The 23,684-nt window shown below is 43.9% G+C and overlaps 1 protein-coding gene across 4 annotated transcripts in view; it reads right to left on the bottom strand.

Annotated features, from left to right (window-relative positions):
* MAPK9 (mitogen-activated protein kinase 9) overlaps positions 1 to 23,684 on the bottom strand; it is a 46,396-nt gene that overhangs the window by 5,933 nt on the left and 16,779 nt on the right. For 2 of the 4 annotated variants that reach the window (XM_072947066.1, XM_072947065.1), the window contains exons 3-7: positions 18,986 to 19,115; positions 16,521 to 16,579; positions 14,352 to 14,490; positions 4,604 to 4,769; positions 3,122 to 3,193 (exon numbers count right to left, since the gene is read on the bottom strand). In XM_072947066.1, coding sequence (XP_072803167.1) covers positions 3,122 to 3,193; positions 4,604 to 4,769; positions 14,352 to 14,490; positions 16,521 to 16,579; positions 18,986 to 19,115 — 566 coding nt within the window. Of the gene's footprint in view, positions 1 to 3,121; positions 3,194 to 4,603; positions 4,770 to 14,351; positions 14,491 to 16,520; positions 16,580 to 18,985; positions 19,116 to 23,684 lie in introns of those variants that run through there. The other 2 variants (XM_031689267.2, XM_072947067.1) reach the window with 2 other exon arrangements.

Here is a 23,684-nt window from a genome sequence, read left to right as displayed (position 1 = left end):
TTACGTAAAGCAGCACCAATCAGAGAGCAATTTAAATTACATTTGTACCTAGCAAAAGTTAACTAACCAGGCCACCCCGCTGGGTCAGCAGAAGCATTTTGTTGTGTATTTCTTCATTTAAAAAACATTTTAATGGAGGTACTGGGGATTGAATTCAGGGCCTCGTGCGTGCTAAGCACGCCCTCTACCACTGAGCCTACCACCCTCCCCCCAACATTTGTGTTGTTACTAAAGAAAATTTTTTTTTTAGCAGAAGTATTTTGAAATACCATTCAAATAAGTTTTGCGTTTCCAAGTTAAGACCATTTAAAAAAACTCTGCATCTTTATAAACTCTGATCACAGTTTACTAAATCAGTACAATGAAGTCTATATGCCTTCCCATTCTAGGTCAAAATAAAGTTATCTTGTAACTAAAGAATACCTATGACTGAATGTTTTAACCGTGAAATTAGATAATTACGTGGGCAAATTGAAGTCAGCTCTCATACTGAAGCTCCCTAATGTAGAGAGATCCCCCTGACTCCTCAGTTCACAGCTGGAAGCCAGCTCTGCCAGGCAGTCCTGGCGGCACGGGGCGCACAAGGCAGGGGCAGGAGCCAGGGCTCCGGGCTTCCTGAGCCCTCGCCACATCCGGTCCCACTACGGCGGGCTTGCACGGAGCAGCGGCAGCTGTGAGAGGTCGGTCGTCTGTTTTACTTGGCGCTGACCATCACTGCAGTCGAGAATGTGTTTTATTTCCTTTCAAAGTATGTCACCTGGGTTTCAGGCTCCATTGTGCCTTAGACACTCATCAGGTGTTGGGTGGGCAGTCAGCCTCCCTCAAGTCCCATCTTCCTATTTATAAACTGTAGCCAATACCAGCTTCGCCTCTTTCACTGGGGGTTGAGAGAACTGGCATGAAGCATGTGTCAAGTGATTCTGAAACCATAAAAACTATTCGAGAGAACGCAAGCCAGGGGAATCAAATGAACAGTGACTTAAAAAGTGACTGAGGTATGTCTCAGAAAATGAAATCACATCACTGTGAAAGAACCATGGGAACAGACACATGTTCCTAAAAGACCCAAGAAGGAGGTCCTCTCACCTCTCACAGTACCTCTCTTCTTGCTGGTGTACCGTCACCATTCTGCTCTCCCCTAGAGGTTTTCATCACCAATCAAGTATGATTTCTTTCCTTCCCATCTTAAAACAAAAGCCACTTTCTTTCGGCTGAACATCTGTGGCTTAGCTACCGTTTCCATTTGCAGCAAAAAAAGAGTGGTCTACACTCGTGGCTTGAATTCCCAGCCTCTCATTCTCTTATCAGCCTTTTCTCCCCTCACCTCATGAACTCTGTGTCCTTCAAGGTTGCCAGTAACCACCCCTCCATCGGTGGTCAGTTCTCAGGCCTCACCTTTTGACAGAGTCAGGGAGCCTGCTCAGAAACCTGCTTCCTGGCCTCCAGGCTCCCTCGCTTTCTAGGAGGGGCCAGGCCAAAGCTTTCTCTTCCTCACACACCACATTGGGACAGGAGGTCCTTTTCTACCCCAAGTGACGAATCAAAAGCAAATCTCTGAGAACCACAGTCTGGTTTCCAGAATCTTTTTCTATCCTAGTAGTTTTTAATCTATTGTTTGGAAAACTTGGCAAAATTGTCTTTGTAAAATGATGATAATCTCTGTGTGTGTTTTGAGAATGACACTGGGTGACCTTACATATAAAATTACTAATTACTCACATTGCAAGATGTTAATATGTAAATTAAGAATTTAAAATCACTTAATGCACCAACAATTTTCCATACTTTTCATTTCTGTACTTTGTGAAGGAAACAATAAAAAAAAAAAGGCAAGACACAAAATGAGTAAGAATTGAGTCAAACTGAATGTTAAGTAGATACTTCTTAATTATTTTTTTTTAGAATCCATCAACTTTTCCCTTTTTAAGTGAGTTTATTTGCAAGTTAAAGACCTCCTCATTTACAGTTTGAAACAACTGAATCTAAGGTAAGGCTGTGGGAAGTTGCTAGAAAATTTATTAGAACAAAATAAAATGTATTTAACTTCACACAGAATCTGTGATGTGAAAAATGTCAAGGCAGGTAAATAAAATGACAGGAATAAAATCTTTTCATTCCATGTTGGTGTTGTGAAGAACTTATATTACAAGAAAACCACCCTCACAAAATTACAAAAAACTAAAATTACTTTGATAAAACACATACAAAACATTAAATGCTCAGCTTCATTTCTTTGAAAGAGAACCATCAATCTGCCAACAGACAGAGACCACTTTAAGCTTTCATAACAAAACACAAAATCAAAGACCAACAAAAACAGCAGGTGGTTAGAACACAAATGAAAAAGGGGAAAAGTGAAGATCCATGTTAGGGTAAAAGATACTGAAGATGGAAGAGTACGAGGAATATGAGAAAAGAAAGCTGTTGCGATGATTATGTTATCCATTCTCCTTTATGCTGTGTCATTAACATGATTTGCTGACCATAGTATAAGTTAATTTTTTGCATTTTATGTTTATTTAGACTTCCCCAGTGTGTCACAAAATAACCTTGTAAGTGGATCTTCTGAAATTTTCTATAAGATGTCAGTGGAGTAACAAACAAAATTTAACATTATTGTTTCCCACAAACTTTTCACTTTAATCTTCTTCATTTAGGTCTTACGTAGTATGCTTCAGTTCTTACTTTGGGGGGAAATATTTTGCATCCCGATAACTAATAAAATAGTATTGGATCAAATTACACAAGGATACTGGACTATTAGATCTAGACAGCAACTTCCTAGATAGTTAAAGTAATTGAATGAACTAAATAAACAGTATTTTCATTTAAATATCAGAATACATTTGTCAGAGTAAATAAATGTCTTATAAGCTATTCTGATAAAATTAAGAACTAATATAAATTGGTTTAACTTAACTCCACGCTTCAATAAAATTGTTACAGGTAGTCAAGTAAAAAAGAAAACAGAAAATTGAACCATTTGGCTTGTGACACTAACTTAACAAACATAATCGAGACTTCCCTGGAACACAGCCTAGAACCGCGACACGTTCCTCTGGAGCGCCCGCCGCCCTTGCTGTCTGTGGGGAGCACGGCCGGGGAGCCCCGGGAAGGATACGGTCAGTGCCTTGGAATATGACACACCCTTTCACCAGCTCTCCCATGATGCAACCCACTGACCAGATATCAACTGAAAATAAAATGAAATGATAAAATTATGAAGTGCCATGAACAAAACAAAGGTGAGGAAAGGAATTCTAACAGGGAGCTAAACACACAAATATGGAAAATAAATTGCTAGCTAAGGGTGGACTTTCCACGCCATGTGAAAGATTGCTGACCTCTGTTTTAGCCTTCAGTTTGCAGCAATATGGGCTTTTAATGCCCAAATTCCAATACTTCATGGCTTTAAAAACAAACAAAGCCCCCCAGATAGGAAGTGCCTGCCCCCACAAAACTGTTCCCAGATACACGCCCGCCCCCGCCCCCGGCCTCCGTGGCCAGCGCGGGCCTCTCCCTGTGAAGGATACAGTCTCTTCCTGGGAACAGGACTTTATGGAGGACCATTTCTGCCATGATGCACCCGACAGACCAGATGTCCACTACCAAACACCAGGTGATTAAAGCCAGCCAGAGACCCCCACACGTCTTTTCTCAAACCCCCTCCCAAACAAAGGCAAACCCAGCCTGTCTGTGGAGCATTCGTAAAACAGGTACCCCACAACTCCAGAACGGTCCTCTTCTACTGGCAAGGCGGCGAGGCCTTGTGGGGCAGGCTTGTCTGGGCTCCAGGGGAGGTGGGGCCGGGGTGCCCCACCTTCAGGCCATTCACCCTCTCCTGTGGGGGCCTGGCTGCGCCCCAGGCCTCAGATGCCCAGGCAGAGGGCTAATGAGGGCCTCTGCTGGCGGGGGCGGGGTGGGAGAGGCTCCCGTGACACAGGGGACCAGAAGCCCACAGCTGCGGAGTCAGCATGGGGCACAGGTTATAGAACATCTGAGTAAGCCTGAAGCGCAGCTCACTTCAGATGACTTGGGCGAATTTTAGACGCCTTTTTTTTTTTAAACAAGTAAATGTAATTTAGTTCTTTTTGACAAAAGCTAAGTTTCAAAGAGCTGTGATATTGCTAAAATAAGTTTTACTGTTAAAAACAAAACTAACTTTACGCAAAAAAGCATGTTGTATTATTCCATTTACCTAAGTTTGAAAATAAGCAAAACCACCCCACGGCGCTACATGTCAGGGTCACGGCTTCCCCGGGGGGCTGAGGCCGGAGGGACCCGGGTGCTGCTGGCTGCGCGCGTGAGCTCCCACTCAGCTGCACGCTGGCAATTTGCACGCTTTTCTGTAGGTATGTATGTATGTCACACTCGTGATAAATGTTCAAAAATATGAATCCCAAAAGTGAATTTTTAAAAGTGAATAACGTTAACTAATGGAAATATTAAACAAGTGATGTCCTATCCAAGGGCTGTGACAGTCTGCCTATTACACAGGCCCCACGTACATCTCACACAGTTCACGGGAAAGAGGGAACGCTAGGGCTGACCAACAGCGCCATCTCTAAGCACCTCGGCCTCCTCCAGCTCTGTGTGCACTCACCGTTCTCCTTGTAGCCCATGCCCAGGATGACCTCCGGTGCCCGGTAGTACCGCGTCACCACGTAGGGGGTCATCATGAAGTTGGTGCACGCTGTGCGCGCCAGGCCGAAGTCAAGGATCTTAAGGGTGCAGTCTGATTTTACTACAATGTTGCTAGGTTTCAGATCCTAGGACGGAAATGGTTTAAATTAATAAAATGGACCAAACAGGCTAAGAAAACAATCTCACATTGCAGAGGGTTTGTGAGGTCAGTGACCACTGCAGTACGAGAGAGGGCTAGGAGGAGGAGGAAAGTTAGAACTGAGCCCTGGATTTTGGAATCATTTCGGAAAATCCTACTCTCAAACTGAAACTAACACAGATCAGCCTAGACAGGGAGGATGGTGGCCCTCACCCGTGTGGGAACCTCAACATCCCTTCTGAGAACTCCCACAACCCCTCCCCACCCCCCCACGCCTGCTCAGCCTTCAGTTCCCAACCGGCTGGCTCTCCCCTCCTGTCCGAATTAGACATAATTACTAATTTAAACATTTGCTAGTAGCCACCTTAAAAAGAGTGACTAGAAATAGGTAAAATTAATTTTAATAATATATTTTCTTTAATCCAATATATCTTCATAGTATTATCATTTTAAAATATAACCAACGTATAAAAATTATTAATGAGCTATTTTGCATTCTTTTGACGTTGTTGTTGTTGTTACGGTCTTTGAAATCCAGGGTTTATTTACAATCACAGCCACATTCTGCGTGCTCAGGAGCAAGTGGCCACACTAGCCTACCGAACAGCACAGGGTCAGGATCCTCTGACCCTGGAATCTTCCAAAGGCGTCTTCTTTTCTTGGAAGAAGAATCCCGTGACCCCCAGCCCCAGCTTCCCATCCCTCCGCTGGGACCACCACCACTCCCCACCACACATGCCACCCTCCACGCCCCTCCTCTTTCCCTCCCAGCACGGCTCTGTGCCGGGAGGCCCTGGAGGGCCCTGGCTGTGCTCTCCGCACCGAGCCTGACAGCGGACACTCGGAGAATGTCTGCCGAGTCAGCAGCACACTCCACCATACTCTCAACAACAGCTTAACACAACTTCTGCGGTTTTTCCCTCATTTCTTCACGGTGATCCTCCACGCCCCAGACTCATCCTCAGGCCACAGGAATCTGACTCTTGCTCCAGTCTGTAAACACCCTAGAAACTGTGACTTTAAATTTTTTTGGTGGGAGGGAGGTAATTAGATGCGATTATTTACTTATTTTCAGAGGAGGTACTGGGAATTGAACCCAGGACCTCACGCATGCCAGGCAAGTGCTCTGGCACTTGAGCTGTACCCTCCCCCCCGAAACTGTGACTTCTGAACAATCCACACCTATTCTTTTCACAAGCGCTTTCCAGTGTGTAGCTGCAACATCAAACGGCCGCACAGCAAGGCCTGGGAGATCTTCAAGCAGTGTTTCAGGCCCAGTGTCTGGCTGAAACTTTCCAGTTAATGTGTCACCAACAGGCATAGGTGTGCTCGAGACAGTGACATCTTCAAGTGTTACCAGGATAAGCAGAAAAACATTTAGAAGTTACGTCAGCTAGAATTACGTTTCATTGCTGCTGAGTGCGTTCTCTTTCCAAACTTCCTGGATTTAGTAAAATATAACTTATAAATATATATTGCTTTAAAACACTGAAAATCCCCAGCAAGCCCCAGGCAGATGCACCAGCCCCTGGCTGGTCCCAGAGCGCTTCCCGACGGGAGGGAGGCCTGAGCGGGGCGCGACCACCTTCACTGTAGCTGCTCTTCTGCACAGAGGAAAGCCAGGAGGCAGCCCCTTCCTGTGAGGAGCCAGGGGTGCAGTGAAGGGAAAGCAAACCAGTTTGTTCAGTTTGTTTCTAGCTTCCTTGTTTTTTTTTTTTTAAATCAAAGAATACGGTAAGAACAGGCATTTTAGAATACAAATTACTAACAGATAAAATAATGCTCCACTTCAAGAAAAATAAACAAACGAGAAACAAAAAATCCGAACAACGAGGCACTGCCACGAGTCTCTCTTCTGGCCCTCAGGAAAGGAACGGCAAACCCCGTGCTGGAGGGAGCAGCAGAAACAGAGTCCTGCTCACACGTTGGAGGGGATGGCAACAGGTGCTTTCTTTCTAGGAGACTGATTTTTTAAAATTTGAAATGTCTGTACTTTACCGCCCAGCAGCCCCGTGAACTACCGCGCAGCCACGTGGACAAGCTGCCAGGCAGCCTGATGAGCTGCTGAGGAAATTAGAAACCACGTCCATCCAGCCACCTGCACCGGTCAGAAAATCGTCCTCCTGCACTGGCTCTGTGGGAACAACGCACTTCACTGCCATCTGCTGGGAAATTACGATATAAAACGCGAACCCGGCTGGGAAAGGCATGGACAGTCGTCGCGGCAGGACGGGGGTGGAGGCTGCCTCCCAGCGCGTGCCAACAGCGAAGTGTCTGAAGAGGTCCCGAGGCTCCTGAGGGTCCCCACATACCCAGCCGCTCTCCCTCAGCCTCCACACGCTACGGCTTTCCAAAATGAGCTGCACTTGCAGTTTGAAGATGACGAAGTAAAGATGGTTCTGCCCCTTCAAATTCTGAAGACCATCCCAAACAAGGAAAACAAGAAACAAACACTAAAACAGAAACGACACCTAAATTGAGGGGCTTGACCCACAGTGTGGGCACGGCTCATAGCGTGTGGCAGCCTGGGGGCAGCCAGTAAGGGTGCATCTGGAACCAAGAAAGGACAAGGGGGGGGGTTGAGGGCCTCACCCCACAAACCGTCACCATTCCTGGTCAGTGCTCGGGTCCAGAACCTGCTGCCTGAAGAGATGTCCCTGCACACTGTGACAAGAGTCCACTCTGACCACTTACTCAGATGACTACACGTGGGGACAGGAGGCTGAGACATTTGGAGAAGTACTGGACACATGTTCTGAGTGGACAGTGAAAGTCGAAGACCCAGAGCGACATCACGCCTCCCCTAGCTGGTGGGGGGGGTTGTGGACGCCAGGCAATGAATGGAACTGCTCCAGCTCTTTCATCTGTATTATGACACAGGCCCAGGGCAGAACTGTGGACGGACTTCGCTGTCCGTCCCACAAGGCTGTGAAAGGGTTCCGATCCCCTTTCGCAGTCAGTGTGGAAGACAGCACCTGCCCCTGCAGGGCTGCAGCCCACCCGGGGCCACGTTACCCTGCTCTGGCAGCAGCACGTGCCCAGCACGGCAGTGTGATCAGGATGCCAGCTGGTCGGCTTCACTCTCTAGCATTCGCCGAGTTTCTTCAAAGGCTGGACTGGTGAGTTGAGCTGGGACATGAGAAGGACCTCCGTCCTGGCATTCTTCAGGTTTTAACGGCAGCACTGACCTCCTCCGTCTCCCCCACCTCCCAGAGTTCCATAATGCTTCTGAGTTACTGTCCTGAGGGGCAGTTTCAGGTTTCCACTCGGCCTTCTCCATCATGATAACTCTTACGTCACAGGCCAAAGAAACCAGTGTAGGGGTCACTTCAACTGTCAAGCGTATCAGTTCCAATCACACACGCAGGGACTGGGGAGATGACCGCTGGGTGGGCCCATGGACGCAGCGGCCACTGTGAGCCACCAGTCTTGGTCCCCTCAGGAATGAAGTCTGGGTCACCTCCAGGTAAGGCACAGAAACCCGCCAAGGTGACGGCTGAGGGCACGGATGACACAGAAGGGGGAGGACAAGTACCTGCCGTGGCCCCGAGGTCAACTGTACTGACAGGAGCTAGAGTTGGTCCCTTTGCCTCAGGGAGGAAGGCCCTCGAGGAGTCTGAGGGGCTGCTCCTGACCTGTGTGGGGAGTAGAGCTGAGGGGCGCCAGGGTGGATGGCAGTGCCATGAAAATGCTTCTTTGGCTCCCCACTGTGGGAAGGCAACTGTAGGCACCCCACCGTGGTGTGCTGAGCCCCCGCCCTGCTCATGACAAGGCCAGACACCCCATGGCTGCTCCTGGCCAGTGGCTACAGGACAGCAGACTCTGACAGGCAGCTCTAGAACTCAGGGGCCAGCAAGCTCTCTGAGAGCCATGCTGCCACCTGCTGCCGGCCCCCAGCCCTCCTTCACGCCCTGCCTGGCCCCCTGCCAGCCTGCCCACCTCCTCTGACTTGCTCCCGCTCTTCTCCCTCACAGGCCCTCTCCCAGTGCACCTCTTGCATGTCTAATGCCATTCCGGTCCACTAATGCCTTCCATGAAAAACTCTGCGTGCTCTATGGGGATGTAAAGTGGCCGGGAGGAATAAATGGCTTGACTGAATGAAGTAAAATCCAACCTCGGGGAGTGGCCTACAGAGAGATGATGTGGACCATGACACCTGGGAAGTGCTCAGGTACTCAGAAGGCAGGGAGAGGCAGGAAGCAGGACACAGAGGGGTTTTGTGGGGGAAGGTTCACATAAAAGCCAAGGCAGACTTCCTAGACCCCGAATCCACCCACCTTCTTCACTCCTATTGGCCTATTATCTAGAAAAAATGAAACCGAGTTTCCAGACTCAGGCCCCAGGCACAATGCCAACAGATGTGCTGGTACGAAGCCCGGGGGGAGACGGGTGAGGGGCCCAGCCTGAAGGCAGGGCACCGTGCTGGAGATCTGCATTCTGCCACGTGAGACCCCCAGCCCCACCCAACACAGCCTCTCACCCCAGCAGCCAGGCTGACCTCCCTCAGTCATGAGGCTGGAGGAGCCTCTCTAGAGGAACTAAGCGATGCCCACGGAAAAGACCCTCAAACAGAGATACCTGTGGGTGCCCACTGCCCTGGAGAAAAACCCCTCATTCAACTATTCCAAACCACGCACTTCCACTTGGGCTTCGAGTGCTTCAGTCTTTAAACACACACTAAAAAAAAGAACTCAGGGGAAAGATAAACAATGCAGGTAGCAATAAAAAGCTTCAAAGAAATTTTATCTTCATAGAGATGAAAGTGCCTCCCTGCAAGAACAAAATGCTGTTTACAACAGCCAAGACATGGAAGGAACCCAAGTGCCCGTCAACAGACAACGGGATTAAGATGTGGGGTATATATAGACACAAGGGAATATTATTCAGCCAGAAAAAAGAATGAAATACTGCCATCTGCAGCAACGTAGATGGACCTAGAGAATATTATGCTTAGTGAGATAAGTCAGAGAAAGACAAATACTATAGGATATCACTTGGAACCTAAAAAATAATACCCATGAAAGTATATACAAAACAGACTCACAGATACAGAAAACAAACGTGGTTAACAAAGAGGGGAGGGAAGAGGAGGGAAAATTAGGGGTATGGCATTAACAGATACAAACTATTATATATAAGACAGATAGGACACAGGGAGTTACCATACAGCTAAGGGAATTACACCCATTATTTTGCGACAACCTATAATGGAGCACAATCTGCAAAGATGCTTGCTCACTGTGCTGCACACCTGAAACTAACGCAGTATCACCCACTGTGCTGCACGCCCGAAACTAATGCAGTATTGCAAATCAATTACACTTCAATTGAAAAAAAAAATGCTACAAAAAGGAACTTTTAAAGATGAAAAAGAGTTCCAATTAACTGGTACTTCAGAAAAGGGCAGAATAAAGAACATGTAAAGAAGGCATTCTGAAAGAAATAACACAAATTTCCCAGAACTCTATGGCATACCCTTCCAGACCGGAGTACCCACCAAGTGCCTATCACATTAGTGAAAAAATTCCATCTCAAGGCATATCACCACATTTCAGAATATAAGAAATAAAGAAACTTTAAAAAATGTTTCTAGAGTTAAAGCAAAACCCAAACCAGGGCACTTGCAAAGGATTAGTAACAACAATGACATCATAAAGTCCAAAAGCCACACTACACTGCACTACAGCAGGGCACTGTATTTACACCTCCGAGGGCAACTGCTATGTAACTAAGAACTTTATATCCAACCAAAGCACTGCTCATGGGATAGAGCAAAACAGAGAGTTTCAGGTATCCGAGTTCTCGAAAAGTTTACCTCCCAGGCACCACTTCTGGGGAAGCTACTGGAGGATGTGTCCCACCGAAACAAAGCAGTAATCCGAGAGAAAGGGGTCAGGAAGCAAGGACCCCCAACGTCAGAGAAAGGTGGAGGAAATCCCCACGAGCATGCTGGGGCGAGGGCCAGGATGAGGCCCGTGCATCAGGTCTGGGCGCAGCCAACCCAGGTGTGAGCAGGACCGCAGCTCCAGGAGACGCTCAAACTGACGAAATAGCTACAGCACCTGGATGCAGTGAGAGACGACTTAGACGCCAGGCAGAAAGCGGAGGGTAAATTACCAATAAGGACCTGCAAAGCCACTCCCTCCTTAAAAAACCAAACCAAACCAAACAAACAGCAAAGGCCAAAACTCTAATAAATAAGAGACAAACGCTGTTAGCTCTCGGGACAAGAAGGTGAGAGGGGAAGAAATGCAATCATGGCATAAGCACAGGCTCAGCCGTGAAAGCCGCTGACAGGTCAGGACGGCGCAGAGCACAATACGGGGCCGACCCACGCCCGGCTGTGCTGTGCCTGTGCGGGGGGCAGGGAGACAGGAAAGGTGGGGGGGGAGGGCCGTGACTGGAGAGAAAGAGCCAGATCGGCACCGCATGCCCCCACTGAAGATTACCAAACAGGGCTCTGAGCATGCGCTGTCAAGACTGCGGAGAGCAGCACCTAAATCACAGCTAAAAGGACGTAAGTAGTTTGCTTCTGGGGAGAAAGAAATTAGAGGGAGGAGGTGGGGCCTCTTTCTAAGTAAGTTTTTGTGGAATTATTTGACCCTTGATAAAAATAAAAGACAAACCAACACGTCATTCAGCAAGTTGAAGAACAATTATGTACCAGATAATCCTATTTTGAAAAATCTAAGTTAAATAGGACATAGGTACAAACAGATATGCTGGTATTAGCATCAGTAAGAAGGCGTGTTAGGATCCACTTTGGAAGGAAACACACCCAGCTGCTACCCCTGGCCTCCTCCAGGGGACAAATGCAGGGCTGGGGGACTTCAATCCATTTAATGTTTCTGAATAATACAAGATAAAAGTGGTGGGATTACACGTTTTTATTTTCCAAGTAATTAAATGTTATGTTTAGTGTGAAACCATCTTAGTCATAAGCATCACTGAACGTGTGTCTCTATGCCTGCGGTACAGCACGTGGGAGAAAGGAAGGAAAAGTTCACAGAACACCATTAACATGCTGAAGGCTAGCTGCAGCTCGTCACCTCTTGGGGCCTGGAGGGGTGGTGGGTGGGCAAACAGGGGTCTTACCTACCTTTCCCACAATAAGCTATGTGGTACTGTCACAGCAAACACAAACCTGGAAGGCCCACAAATGTGTGAACAGGAAGGCACAAGACAAGCGGAGGGAGACCCAGTAGGGAGGTAAACGGCATGGAGAGGTGCTTGGCGGAACCATGCCGGGCAAGCCACAAACTTCTCTGGACCCTATGTGACCTTCTGGTCCGCAGGTGTGGGCCCAAGCTGCAGGGACCTGACGTCCCCTAACACAGGCACAGGTGAGCTGCAGCTCTTACAAGGCCCCCTGGAACGGGTGGACACTGCTTCCCCTCGTGTCTGTGGGCCCAAGAGAGGAGAAACAAGCAAGACAAACCATTTCCTTTTACAAAATTAATAAGGCCCGCCATAATGAAGCCTAGTAATCTGGGAACTTACTCTAAAGCACGGCTGGTAACACAAAATACGTTTAAGAGATACTGAGTGCCTTAGTGCACATAAAGGTCTGCGAATATTTTAGGAAGAGAAACAGAATGTTATGCTGGGAAATCTTTATTTTTAATTGAAAAGACCAGTGTTACTGTTTTTCAAGCATATTCATCAAACAGAATGTATTATTTAAACTGAACACTTGGCGGCAGCAAAGGCTGTATTTTAAGTGGCCAAGGTCAGGGAAACTGTGCCAGGCCCCCAGCAGGCACCGGGAGGGCCAGGGCTGGCCTCAGGCCACAGACCTCACTCAGGCCTCAGGCTCACAACGAGGAGCAAGGGTTCAGCGTCTCTGGGTTGCTGGGCTCTGTAGCCATGTTCGGCCTCTGTTCAGTGGCTGTGGTGGAATCAACCTTTCCTGGCACCCACCAGATCCAAAAGAACTCCTACTACTGTGAGAGCAGGCAGAGAGCCAGATATGAGCAGAGAAAGGGGGACACAGACCAAATGGCGGGAACTGGGCAGGAAGGAGGGCCACAGGCCAAATGCAGGAAGCCACACATCATGTGAGCACCAGGGGTCCCTGGGCAGAGAAAGAAAAGCAGGAACCTTTGGGCTGATAAGTGGTCACACCTGGAGGCCAACAAAGAAAGGTGGGAAAAGGCAGGAATCTCCAGTGTCCAAATGTAACCGTTTGCTCATTATGCCTCATTTCAAAAAAATTAGCCTTGTAGATCAGAAGTACCCACCATGCACCGACGCCATGACACTTCCTATCCAGACTAAATAAAGACAAAATCCCTCCTCCCTTTGGGAAGATGGAGGTGGGCTGAAAATCAGGGCAGATGACCCCAGACCCTTCCCTCCCTAGTGAATATTCTGCCATTCATTTTTACACCCTGTGTAACCAACTTGCCAGAGAAACTTGGGGCAGCGGCTCCACTAAGCCTGCCCGCTCTCCCCTTGACAGTGTACTGTCCACCCTTTAATAAATTCTCACTTCAGTTTTCCACTATGTCTTGTCTCTGAATTCTTTCTGGGATGGGACAAGAACCTGGAACGCCGGTTACGTCCACCGGCAACACTACTTCACCGTCAATAATCTCTCTGTTCTTTTTTGTATGAACAGGCTTCACTGTTCTTGTCCCACTATCTTCTTCCCCACACAGACTTTAGTTCAGGGAAAACACGACTTCTTGCTGTTGAAACATAATAATATCAAAAGATGATCTGTCAACAAAATTAGTATAGTAATAGTTTAAAGAATGCTAAGAAGGTTTCCAAAAAAACTGTATTATCTCTGCCTCTAGCCTCATTTAACATTCTACTTGTTAAAAAAAAAATATGATCGTGATGTTCTGCTCCCACAGCAGCACAAGTCAAAAAATAACAAAAACCCATAAAACCAGCTTAGAGAATTTCTCTCTCTGGTTTTTAAATATACTCTCCGACAGCACAGGCAACACCATCATTCAAATTCCAGCCCTGGCCTAGCCAAGAAGGAGGTTTGCCTGGACCCTCTCCGAAAGCTCCCAGCAGTATGGCTAGGCTGCTGGACTATAAGGAATGGATATTTGGGCCTTATGGTAATTCATGTAAGATTTCTCAAGCAACTGTATCATGTACTACTTGGTCTCTAACTTTTCCCCATTGCAAATTCAAATTCCTTGCTGATTAAAAATGGGTTTCAAATATGGCAGAACTATTAACAGCATGTGAATCTGGATAAACAGTATTTGGAAGTTCTTTGCCCTATTCTTGAAATTTTTTCTCTAAGTTTTACGTTACTTCAAAAGAAAACCTTAAAAAAAAAACAAACCCAAGAAGTACTTTTCTGCAGTCCTAGGCTGAGCAGCTGGCTCACGCCTGCATCCAGGGCTGCTCACAGCAGCCCGGGCAAACCAAGTGTTCCACAAATGTCTTCTCACCTCAACAGCATTTGGAAAGGTAACAAGATATCCCTATTTTATTTGGATTTTCAACACTGACACATTTTAAAAAAATATTAAGTTATTTTGTATCTGGAGATTATGAAAACAGAATGACTGTGATTAAAAAATATGGGATCATTACTTACTCTGTGAATTATGCCAGCTGAATGCAGATGTTTAATGCCACAGAGCATCTGGTAAAGAAGGTAGGACATTCTTTCATGATCCAGCTCCATATGAATAACCTGACACAAGTTAGCATCCATTAATTCCATAACCAAATACCTGAGGAAATAAATGATCAGCCATGTACACATGAAAATTATTCAAAATTCCTTTATGGTTATTAAACCAGAATTTTTATGAAACAGTAATAACTTACCACCAAGTCACTGCACTGGCTAAAGGTAAAAAAAAAACAAACCAAAAAATTTCTCTAAACATTTATAATATATCTTGAAAAGAAGCAAATGTATAATGAAACTTCGTAAAAGTTTTCAAAAAATAAAAATAAAGACAACTAACCACAAAATGCCTTTCAAGTTAAACACTAAACAATTTTGATATCAGAGTAAACAGAATCTCAGACATTCAAATTCTCCTACATCTTAACATTTTTGCTATAGGATCATTCTTATCAATATAGAAATCATGCTGTTACTTCTCTCATCTTAAGAAAAATTTTAACCTTACTTCACCCAACCATCCCATATTTTTGCTCTTTGCAAGCAAAACTCCCCAAAGAGGTGTCTATACCTCCCAGCTCCAATCCCCCCCCCCATTTTTCCTTAACACGACTTGAATCAGGCTTCTGCCCCGACCACTTGGCTGAAACTGTCCTCAGCGCTCCTGATGGCTCACATGTCGCTAAATCCAGCGGCCAGCCCCACAGCCCCTGCCGACAGCGTCCTTCTCCTCCCTACACCTTCTCACTGTTGAAGTGCCAGCACTCGGCCCCTGGCCTTCTGTTCTCTAACTGCGCTCGCAGGCTTGTTGCCCTCCTCTGGTCTCTGGTCTCTGGTCTCAGGCTTTAAATACCATCTATAAACCGGCAACTCCCAAACGAATACCTTCAACTCAGACCTCCCTCCTGAACTCCAGGCTCACGTATCTAACTGCTTACTTCACAGTTCCACTTGGGTGTCTGGGAGACATCCTGAAGTCCAAGTCCAAAACTGAGCTCTTGGTTCTACCTAACCCCGCTATCTGTTCTTCCTGCAGCCTTCCTCATCTCAGTCGAGAGCACTTTTATCTTTCCGGTGCTCAAGCCGAAACTCCAGGTGGTGTTCCCAACTTCTCTTTGGTGCACACCACACATCCTCTCTAAGAGCAAACATTATGAATCTACCTTCAAAACAGCTTCAGCATCCAGTCTCTGACCTTTACCGTCACCACTGCCCTTCTGGTCTAAAAGCAGCCGCCATCTATCTCACCAGAACTGCCACAGGAGCGTCCTGACTGGTCCTCTGTGCCCTACTGCTTACAGTGGGTTCTCAGCCCAGAAACCCTTCAAACGTCACCGATCCAGTGAGGTCCTTCCCCAGCCACCCTACTTAAAGCTGCAGCCTGGCTCCCAATGCCCAGCACTTCTGACCCCTCACCCGGCTCCGCGGCTCCCACAGCGCAGCCACATCCTGAGGACTGACACCATCTCCGTATTTGTTGTGCTGACTGTCTATCTTCCCTGGCTTTCCTGCAAGCTCTGGGAAGGAGAATGACCACCTGCAATTCTTCAGTAATAAAAGGGGCTTTGCCTGTTTTGGTCACTAAGGTACGACAAGTCCAAGGGAGTGCCCAGCACGTGGCTGGCCATCAAAGACTTGCTGCATGAAGGAACACATCAATAAATTTAGGATGAAGTTGGGCGTTATATCTCAATAACAAATTAATACTTCGTTGTTAGTAAGACAATTCTATTTCAGATTTTGGAAACACAATATTTAATGACTTACCCATTTCAAATAATAATTGCAAACATCTGGACCCTGTAGGGGATTGTACTCCTGGCTTTCGGGGGATTGGAGAAAAACATTGCACATTTCAGTAAAGCATCAGCAGGACTAATGGCGCTACCTGCGCTGAAGAATTATTTTCATCAGCCTTTATCTGTTATTGAAATGATAACCATCCAGGCATAAATAGTTGAATATTACTACCCATTTTCCTTAATATTTCTCTTCCACAGAGAAAAGTGGCTAAAATATTAAAAATGTTACTGCCGCCTACATCTCCTAAGTAAAAAAAGCAGTCATTTTCTTTTCTAAATTTTTGGTCTTTGATTCACAGTGTATTTACTGAATAAAAATGATACTTACACATCTTGAAATTCTTCTAGAGTTTTTTGTGGTGTAAACACATTTAACAAACTAATTATCTGAAAAGAGAAAATTATACCTCAGCATGTCAAATGCCTCTGCTTGATTATAAAAGTCAAGTTTAACATTAAAATGTATTCAAACTGGAAAAAAACCACAGTAGAGCTCAGTATTTATCACTGTTGTTACTTTTATCAAAACGTTCTGTCACATGGAATCTGAAAAAGGTTAAATGATTAGGATTCTCACCTTGGAAATAAGATGTACTTTTAATCAAATCACTTTTATGTGTCCCCAGTAACTTAGTATTACAGAATTTTAACATATAATGTCTTTCTGGCTCTGAACATAAAAAAACAGCAATTACTGGTAGAAAACCACTAAATAAAGCAGTATGTTAACTCTAAACTTAAACACAATGTCCAAATTTCTAATATGTTTTGAAATATGAAAGCTAAGCTTATGTTTTTGGTGTGGTAAAGATGAAATGCCTCATAACATTATGTATTTACTTAAGGAGGGTTCTAGAACTGATCCCCTGCAGGCCTTTGTCCTGGCGCCCCAATGGTTCAACAATGAACCCTGCTGCTGGAGCACCAAACACGAATTCCTGATCATTTAAATGGCTGAGGAAAAGATGAATTCTTCAGTAAACAGGATTGGAGTGGCTGGCTAGGCAAGGGAAAAAATAAAACTGGATCCATACTTCAATCTTTACACCAAGATAAACACAAAATGAAACAAAAATTTAAATCTAAAACATGAAACATTAAAATATGGATAAACATTTACATAATTCTGGTGTAGAAAAGCCTCTTCTAAGCATGACAGGAAAACTAGGAGATTTGATCACATTAAAAAAAATCAATATGGCAAAAATAACCTAAATTAGGTCAGATGGAAAAGAAGTGACGGTTGATTATACAAAGATCTTCTATAAATGCGTAAGAAAGAAACCAATAGTCCTAGAGAAAAATGGACAAAGGCCATGGAAAACAAGTTCTCAAGAAATAAAAATAAATGGCTAATAGAGATAAGGAAAGAAATTCAACCTCACAAGCAAAAATAAGGTGTCATTTGTCATCTATCAGTTTGGTCAGGTAAAACGAAAAAATCAACCATATGTAGTACTGGGGTGTTTTGACACAAAAGACACTGTCAGACACTCATTGATAGTATAAAACTGACAGTATTCCTTGAGGTCAGTTTGGCAGCGTACATTAAATCCAGAAGTGTGCATACTCTTTGACCCAGCAATCTTGGCCAAATAATTCACCTGGATAAGTGTGCAAAGAGGCACGTGTAAGGATGTTCATTGCAACACTGCTTATAGTAGCAAAAACTGGAAACAATCTAAATACCCGATAAGAGTTGATTGGTTAAATAAACTATTATGCACCTGTACTATGCAGCCACTTAAAAAATGTCTTATATCTATGTTCACTAACGTATATGAGCTGCAGCAACATTCTACTAGGGAAACAGCAGGATATATAATAACATAACTGACCTTGTTTATATATAAAGGATGCTCACCAAAATGTTGATGGCAGTGATCTGTGAGTGGTGGGATTCAAGGATTTTTGCTTTCTCATTTATACTGTTTGAATTTTTAAAAATAATAACCATATATTTTTTTGTAACCTGAAAAAATTTTTTTACTTTTAAAAATTTATTGTAAAATAAAGCATTGGAGAAATTAAAAACAAACTCAAACCACAGACTCAAAGACTGAACCTATCTTAATTTCATGTTTAATGTCTCTACACTAGAAAAATCCAGCATAAACGTTACAACAAAGGGAGCCACAAAGATGAGCGTAATCAAAGACTTATCGCCTTGCAACAGAAGGAGGTCACGAGGGAGGGGATCTCCAAAGCCCCTTCCAAACTTAACATTTTACAATTTTATAACGTGACAAGGTTATCAAAATCATGCTCAAAACAATGCTCAAGGACCAGCAGTAGAACATAAATGTGCCTGAGAACCTCATTTCCTAGACACACTGTTTTCCTTACATTTCCAATGCTCTGATTTCTGTGGAGATGCCAAGTAGAACTATCTTGAATATAACGTTATCTAATAAATTTACTTAACTAAAAGTGAATATGTAAAAGCTACTTACAGAACAATGTTTTTCTAAAAATTACTTAGATGTCTCCCAATTTGTCAGGCCAATACTGTTGGCACTTTATAGACAAAGAAATAGTAAAAACCAAACGGTTACAAGGTTAATTGACATTCCTATTCCTGTGGAGAGACCAAAATTCCTGTGGGGCATGATGCCTCTTGCTCACTTCAATATCCCCAATTGATTGAGAATTTTATCAATAAAATGTAACCATTTAAATAGTATTTTTATCCCTAGTTTATCCTAGGTCTAAACTCAGTGTATTTCCAAAGACCCAGGTCGATTGTCACATCATTTGACATTAAAGTATACAGAGGAAACAGACATAACTTACATTTTTATGATTGACACATTTTAAGAGGACAAGTTCACGATAAGCTCTCTTTGCATGAGTTTGATTCTGAAAGGGACGGCTTAGTTTCTTGACTGCAACATTTATCCCAAGAACTGTATCAAAAGCAGCACTATAATTAAGAAATACAAGCGATCCATTAGAATGGTATTGGAAAATACAGCAACGAGGAATGTACATTCAACGTATTATCTTTTTAATGAATAATAAATAGGGGGAAATACTTCTGCTTGCTCCCACCAGGGTACTCCTAGCTATGAAGAGCAAGGTGGGCTGGCTAAGAGTGCAGGATGGACGGACTCCTTTGCGGGGCGCCTGGCACGGCGGCTGCAACTAGGATTTGACTCAGCACTCCAGTGCACGTTGATTTTTCATTACATTAGTGGAGATTATTATGGTCAGAACCAAGTAACTTTATACAGAGCATGTAAGACCAGTCAAGAAACAAAATCTTCAGTTTAAATATGCCAATAAGTTGGGAAAAAAAAGTCGCTGGTATTATAGAATAAAACAGAAGTATATTTTGGAGTGTCCCAGTAGGGGAAATGGTTGAGCTCATGGGAAGAATATACTCAATCTAAGTTTTGATTGATTGTGTTTTTCCCAGATGAAAGAATCTATAAAGAAAACAGAAGCCAAAATCTCAGCTCATGGTAAATCCCCAAGATACAAAAATCTCTAATGTAAGCAATTGCTACATATAAAATTCTACTAAAAATACCTCCAAACTACTATGCAAGAATAAAATCTTCTAGAGGCTGTGTTTCCGGCATCTCAAGTTTCCAGTTGAAAGTTATGATTCATTTTCCTCCAGAAAATAGACAGGAAAAACTGAGGGCCTTTTGTACCAGTTTCAAACTAGCACTAACAGCACCACTGCTGTTACTACTGCCTTTTGACCACGCACTAGGGGTTAAAAGCTGCTAAAGGCCATCTGAGAACCTAAGCACCATTTAAAATATTGTTTCTATTTATTTATTCTATTCAATTTATAACACTGTTTACATTTATTCACTTCTATTAATTATTTTTGTGTGCAAAACTCTAACTTAATTCAATTTTAACTTTTTTTTTTAATTGAAGGCTGTTGGCTGTAGCATTTGCTTAAGAATTATTACAAACTTCATATGTTACTTTGGACTTATTTTTTCTTTAATTCAGTTCACATTATGTGTACCCGTGTACACAGATGGCAAATCACATGCCTATATGCAAATATAATATTTACATGAACTATAAAACGTTAAAAATAAATCTGTTTGTGAAACACATCATTAATATATACATGTGTGATTTGTACTTATATATAGATTTCTCAGTCTCAGGAATTTAAAAAGACACACATTTTTTTGGTCTCAAAATTTCATCCAGTGAGCCAAATGGACCAATTCTGAGTGTCTAGTTGACACACGCTTCCCCACTCTAGTTCCAGCTCCAAAGAGTAAACCTTTATCACTATTTCCTCATTTATCAACTTTAGAAATTATCTATGTGCTTATGAAAACTGAGGATTTAGTCACCTAGTTGAAACCCCCAACTCTTCCTAGTTCTTTTGTTCTCATGTTATTTTTAACTTTTCCCTTGGTCTCCCGTGTAACTTTAAATAAGGTGCCTTGTTACATCAACTTTCAAAGGAACTTCAGTTTGTAAAATGAGAATCTTATAGGCCATCTCCTTTTCCTCCAAATTTCTGTCTTAAACGGTCAAACTTGATAACACATCTATTTAATCTATATAATTAAGTCTTCTGTGTTTCTTCTTTAGGATGTGTCTACATGTTGAAATTGCTAAGACACAGCGTACGCGTATGTGCGCATGTATTACCAGTTGCAGAGCTGGGATCACATTTTATTTTCAGAAGCTCACCTGACCCCTGCTGCCACTCATAAGAGAAGGAGATTGTTTCCAGCATCAAGATCAAATGTATCCTCTTCTTACATTCTTACGTTCCATCAGCTGCTCAAACACCATGTCTTTTTAAATTTGTTTTATTCTTCGACCATAACTTTTTCTAGCTTTTCCACAAGTTTCTAATAACCTATTTTCTTCTTATTGGGAAAAATAAACCCTTTCAAAGCCTATCAGTAGGACTTCCTACCTTCTTAACTCACATCATGTATTGTTTGGAATCTATTCCATTTTTTTGGAAGACATTTTTTCTTGGAGTTTAAAGACCTGCTGTGCAGCTGTGGCCCTGGGACTCCTTTTCACTGGCCTCCACGGTTTCTTGAGTTACACGTTCTTGTGTGCTCTTTCTTGTTGGAGTAGATTCTCTAGGAATTTCTTCAGGAAGAAAAAAAACGCATAGAAGATAAACTGTCCTACCCTGCCCTCATCCTGATAGCTTGTCTTCTAAGTTCAAAATCAACTTCCTCTTTGGAACTCCACTGATTTCCAAAGCTGAGTGTTGTTGGTGAGAAGGTATAAGCTTCTAATATTCATCCTTTTGCGTCCTTTTTTGTTTCCTCAGCTCAATGAAAAGAACCATTTTTGTAACCATCTCCGCACCCCTCCCATACCTCCTACTAATCCCTAGCCCTCGGGTCCCCAGAGGTGACAATCACTTCTGACTTCTGTGATCATCACTTCCTTGCCTTTACCAGCTAAACGTGTATCTTCAAGCCCCCGCATGGTTTATTTTTGCCTGGTTTTTGAAATCGTGTGTCTGACTTCTTTCACTCAGCATTATATTTGTCATCTGTTGCGTGAAGCTGTAACTCATTCTGCCGTTGCTATAATGTTCCTTTGTGTGACTATATGACATAAAGTTGACAATTTGGTTGTTTTCAGTTTCCAAGCAAAAAACACGGTCATCAACATTCTCGTACGTGGCTCTTGGTCCCCTATATATGCATTTCTATGAGTAGATAGCTGAAGTTGGAATCGCATACACTTTATTTTAGTAGATAATGCCAAACTGTTTTCCAAAGTGGTTTGTCCTACCAATTTCTAGGCATTTGATTTTTTTTGTAGTATACTGACCCTATGTCCTGCAAGAGGGCTAAGCATACCCATTAATTTAACAAAAGGGATGGGAGAACGGGGTGGGGGACACTAATCCAATCACAAGAGCCCTTTAGGAGCAGAGTTCGCTCTGGCTGGTGGGAAGAGGGGCAAGTCAGAGAAATCTGAATCCTGAGAAGGACTAGATGTGCCACTGTTGCCTTAAAGATGGAGGGGGTCGCGTGAGAAGGACTGTGGGAGCCTCTGGGAGCACAATGGCCCCTGGCCAACGGAGAGGAAGGGAATGGAGACCTTGGACCTGCAGCTGCAAGGAACTGGGTTCTGCCAACAACCTGAACACACTTGGAAGCAGACTCTTCCTCAGGGCCTCCAGGTAAGAGCCCAGTCCAGTGACATCTTCATTTCAGCTTTGTGAGATGCAGGGCAGAGGATCCAGGCAAGCCCAACCGGATTTATGACCTACAGAACTATGAAATTATAAATGAGTGTTGTTTTGTTTTAAACCACTAAGTTTACTGTAATTTGTTATGTGGCAACAGAAGACGTACACACCCTCTCTCTGTATTTTCTTTCCTTTTGTTGCCTCAGGCTTCATTCTGGATTTTCTTCCCCTCACCTACCTTTCAGATTACAATTTGCTCTTCAGTTATGTTCAATAGGCTGTTAAACTCACCCACTAACTTCATAATTCAATCACTATGTATCTTATAGTTCTATTATTTCTCTTTATAGTTTTTTTTAAGTTTTCATTTTCCACCAAAATGTTTTCATCCTCTCTTTTAGCATCCTGAATATATAACATCATAACTATTTAGAAGTTTGGCTCCACTAATGCCAATAAACCCTGTGTATCTATTTCCTTTCTCTGCTGTTTGTGCTGGATTTGTGAATGTTGTCTAATCTTGTGTGACTAGCTATTTTTAATTATGTGCTGGACCTTGAACTTGCAAAACTGCTTGCTGTCTAGAAATAATCTGATACCCAGTATGATGTTATCTTCCTCCAGGCTGAATTTACACTAATTTCTGCTGGGCACCTGAGGGCACCAGCAATTTCAGTTTCCCTCACTTCAAGTTTGGCAAATGAGATGATGTGAAGCTAAGTGGCAGTGTCTGCAAGGACCTGTTTCTTTCTGGCTCATTCTTACTTCCAGAACGCAGCCCTTCACTGTAGCCAGTTCAAACCCAGGGGGGCTCACAAGGCCCCTTTAGAGACTCCTGGACCCGAATCCCTGTCTCCAGGAGCCCACAAGCCAGTCCAAAGGACTCTCAGTCTCTTGAGCTGCCCACTCCAGGATTTTCAATGCCCTCAGGAGAATGACCGCCCTCAATCCTGGGCTCCTCTTGTCAGGCTTCTCCTTCCCCGGACCCTGGCCTAGTAATTCTTTATTTACCTCCTTGCTCTCTAGGGGCAGATGCTGAGCACGGGGGTGGGGGTGGGAATGTGAGGAGCCAACAGGAAAAGCTGTTCCACAGTCACACTTGTAATTAACACCCCTATTTCTAGCCACCTGTTTCGTCTTTGTTTTCTGTATCTGTCATCTCTACCCACAACCTCTTTGGAATTCTACTAATGACAGATTGTCTTCTTTGTTGTAAACGTCTCGTCTGCTTATTCTCACTGCCTCTGCTCTGCTTCATCTGCATCAAGTTTCCAGTTGCTTTTTACATTTCAGAAACTTGTTAAGTGTCCTCATAGCCACTGATTACTGTCCTCC

The sequence above is a fragment of the Vicugna pacos genome, chromosome 22 (assembly GCF_048564905.1).
Source record: "Vicugna pacos chromosome 22, VicPac4, whole genome shotgun sequence".
NCBI classification, from domain to species: Eukaryota; Metazoa; Chordata; class Mammalia; order Artiodactyla; family Camelidae; genus Vicugna; species Vicugna pacos.
The sequence above is the reverse complement of the archived record's forward strand: the minus strand, read 5'-3'. Positions and strand labels throughout refer to the sequence as shown.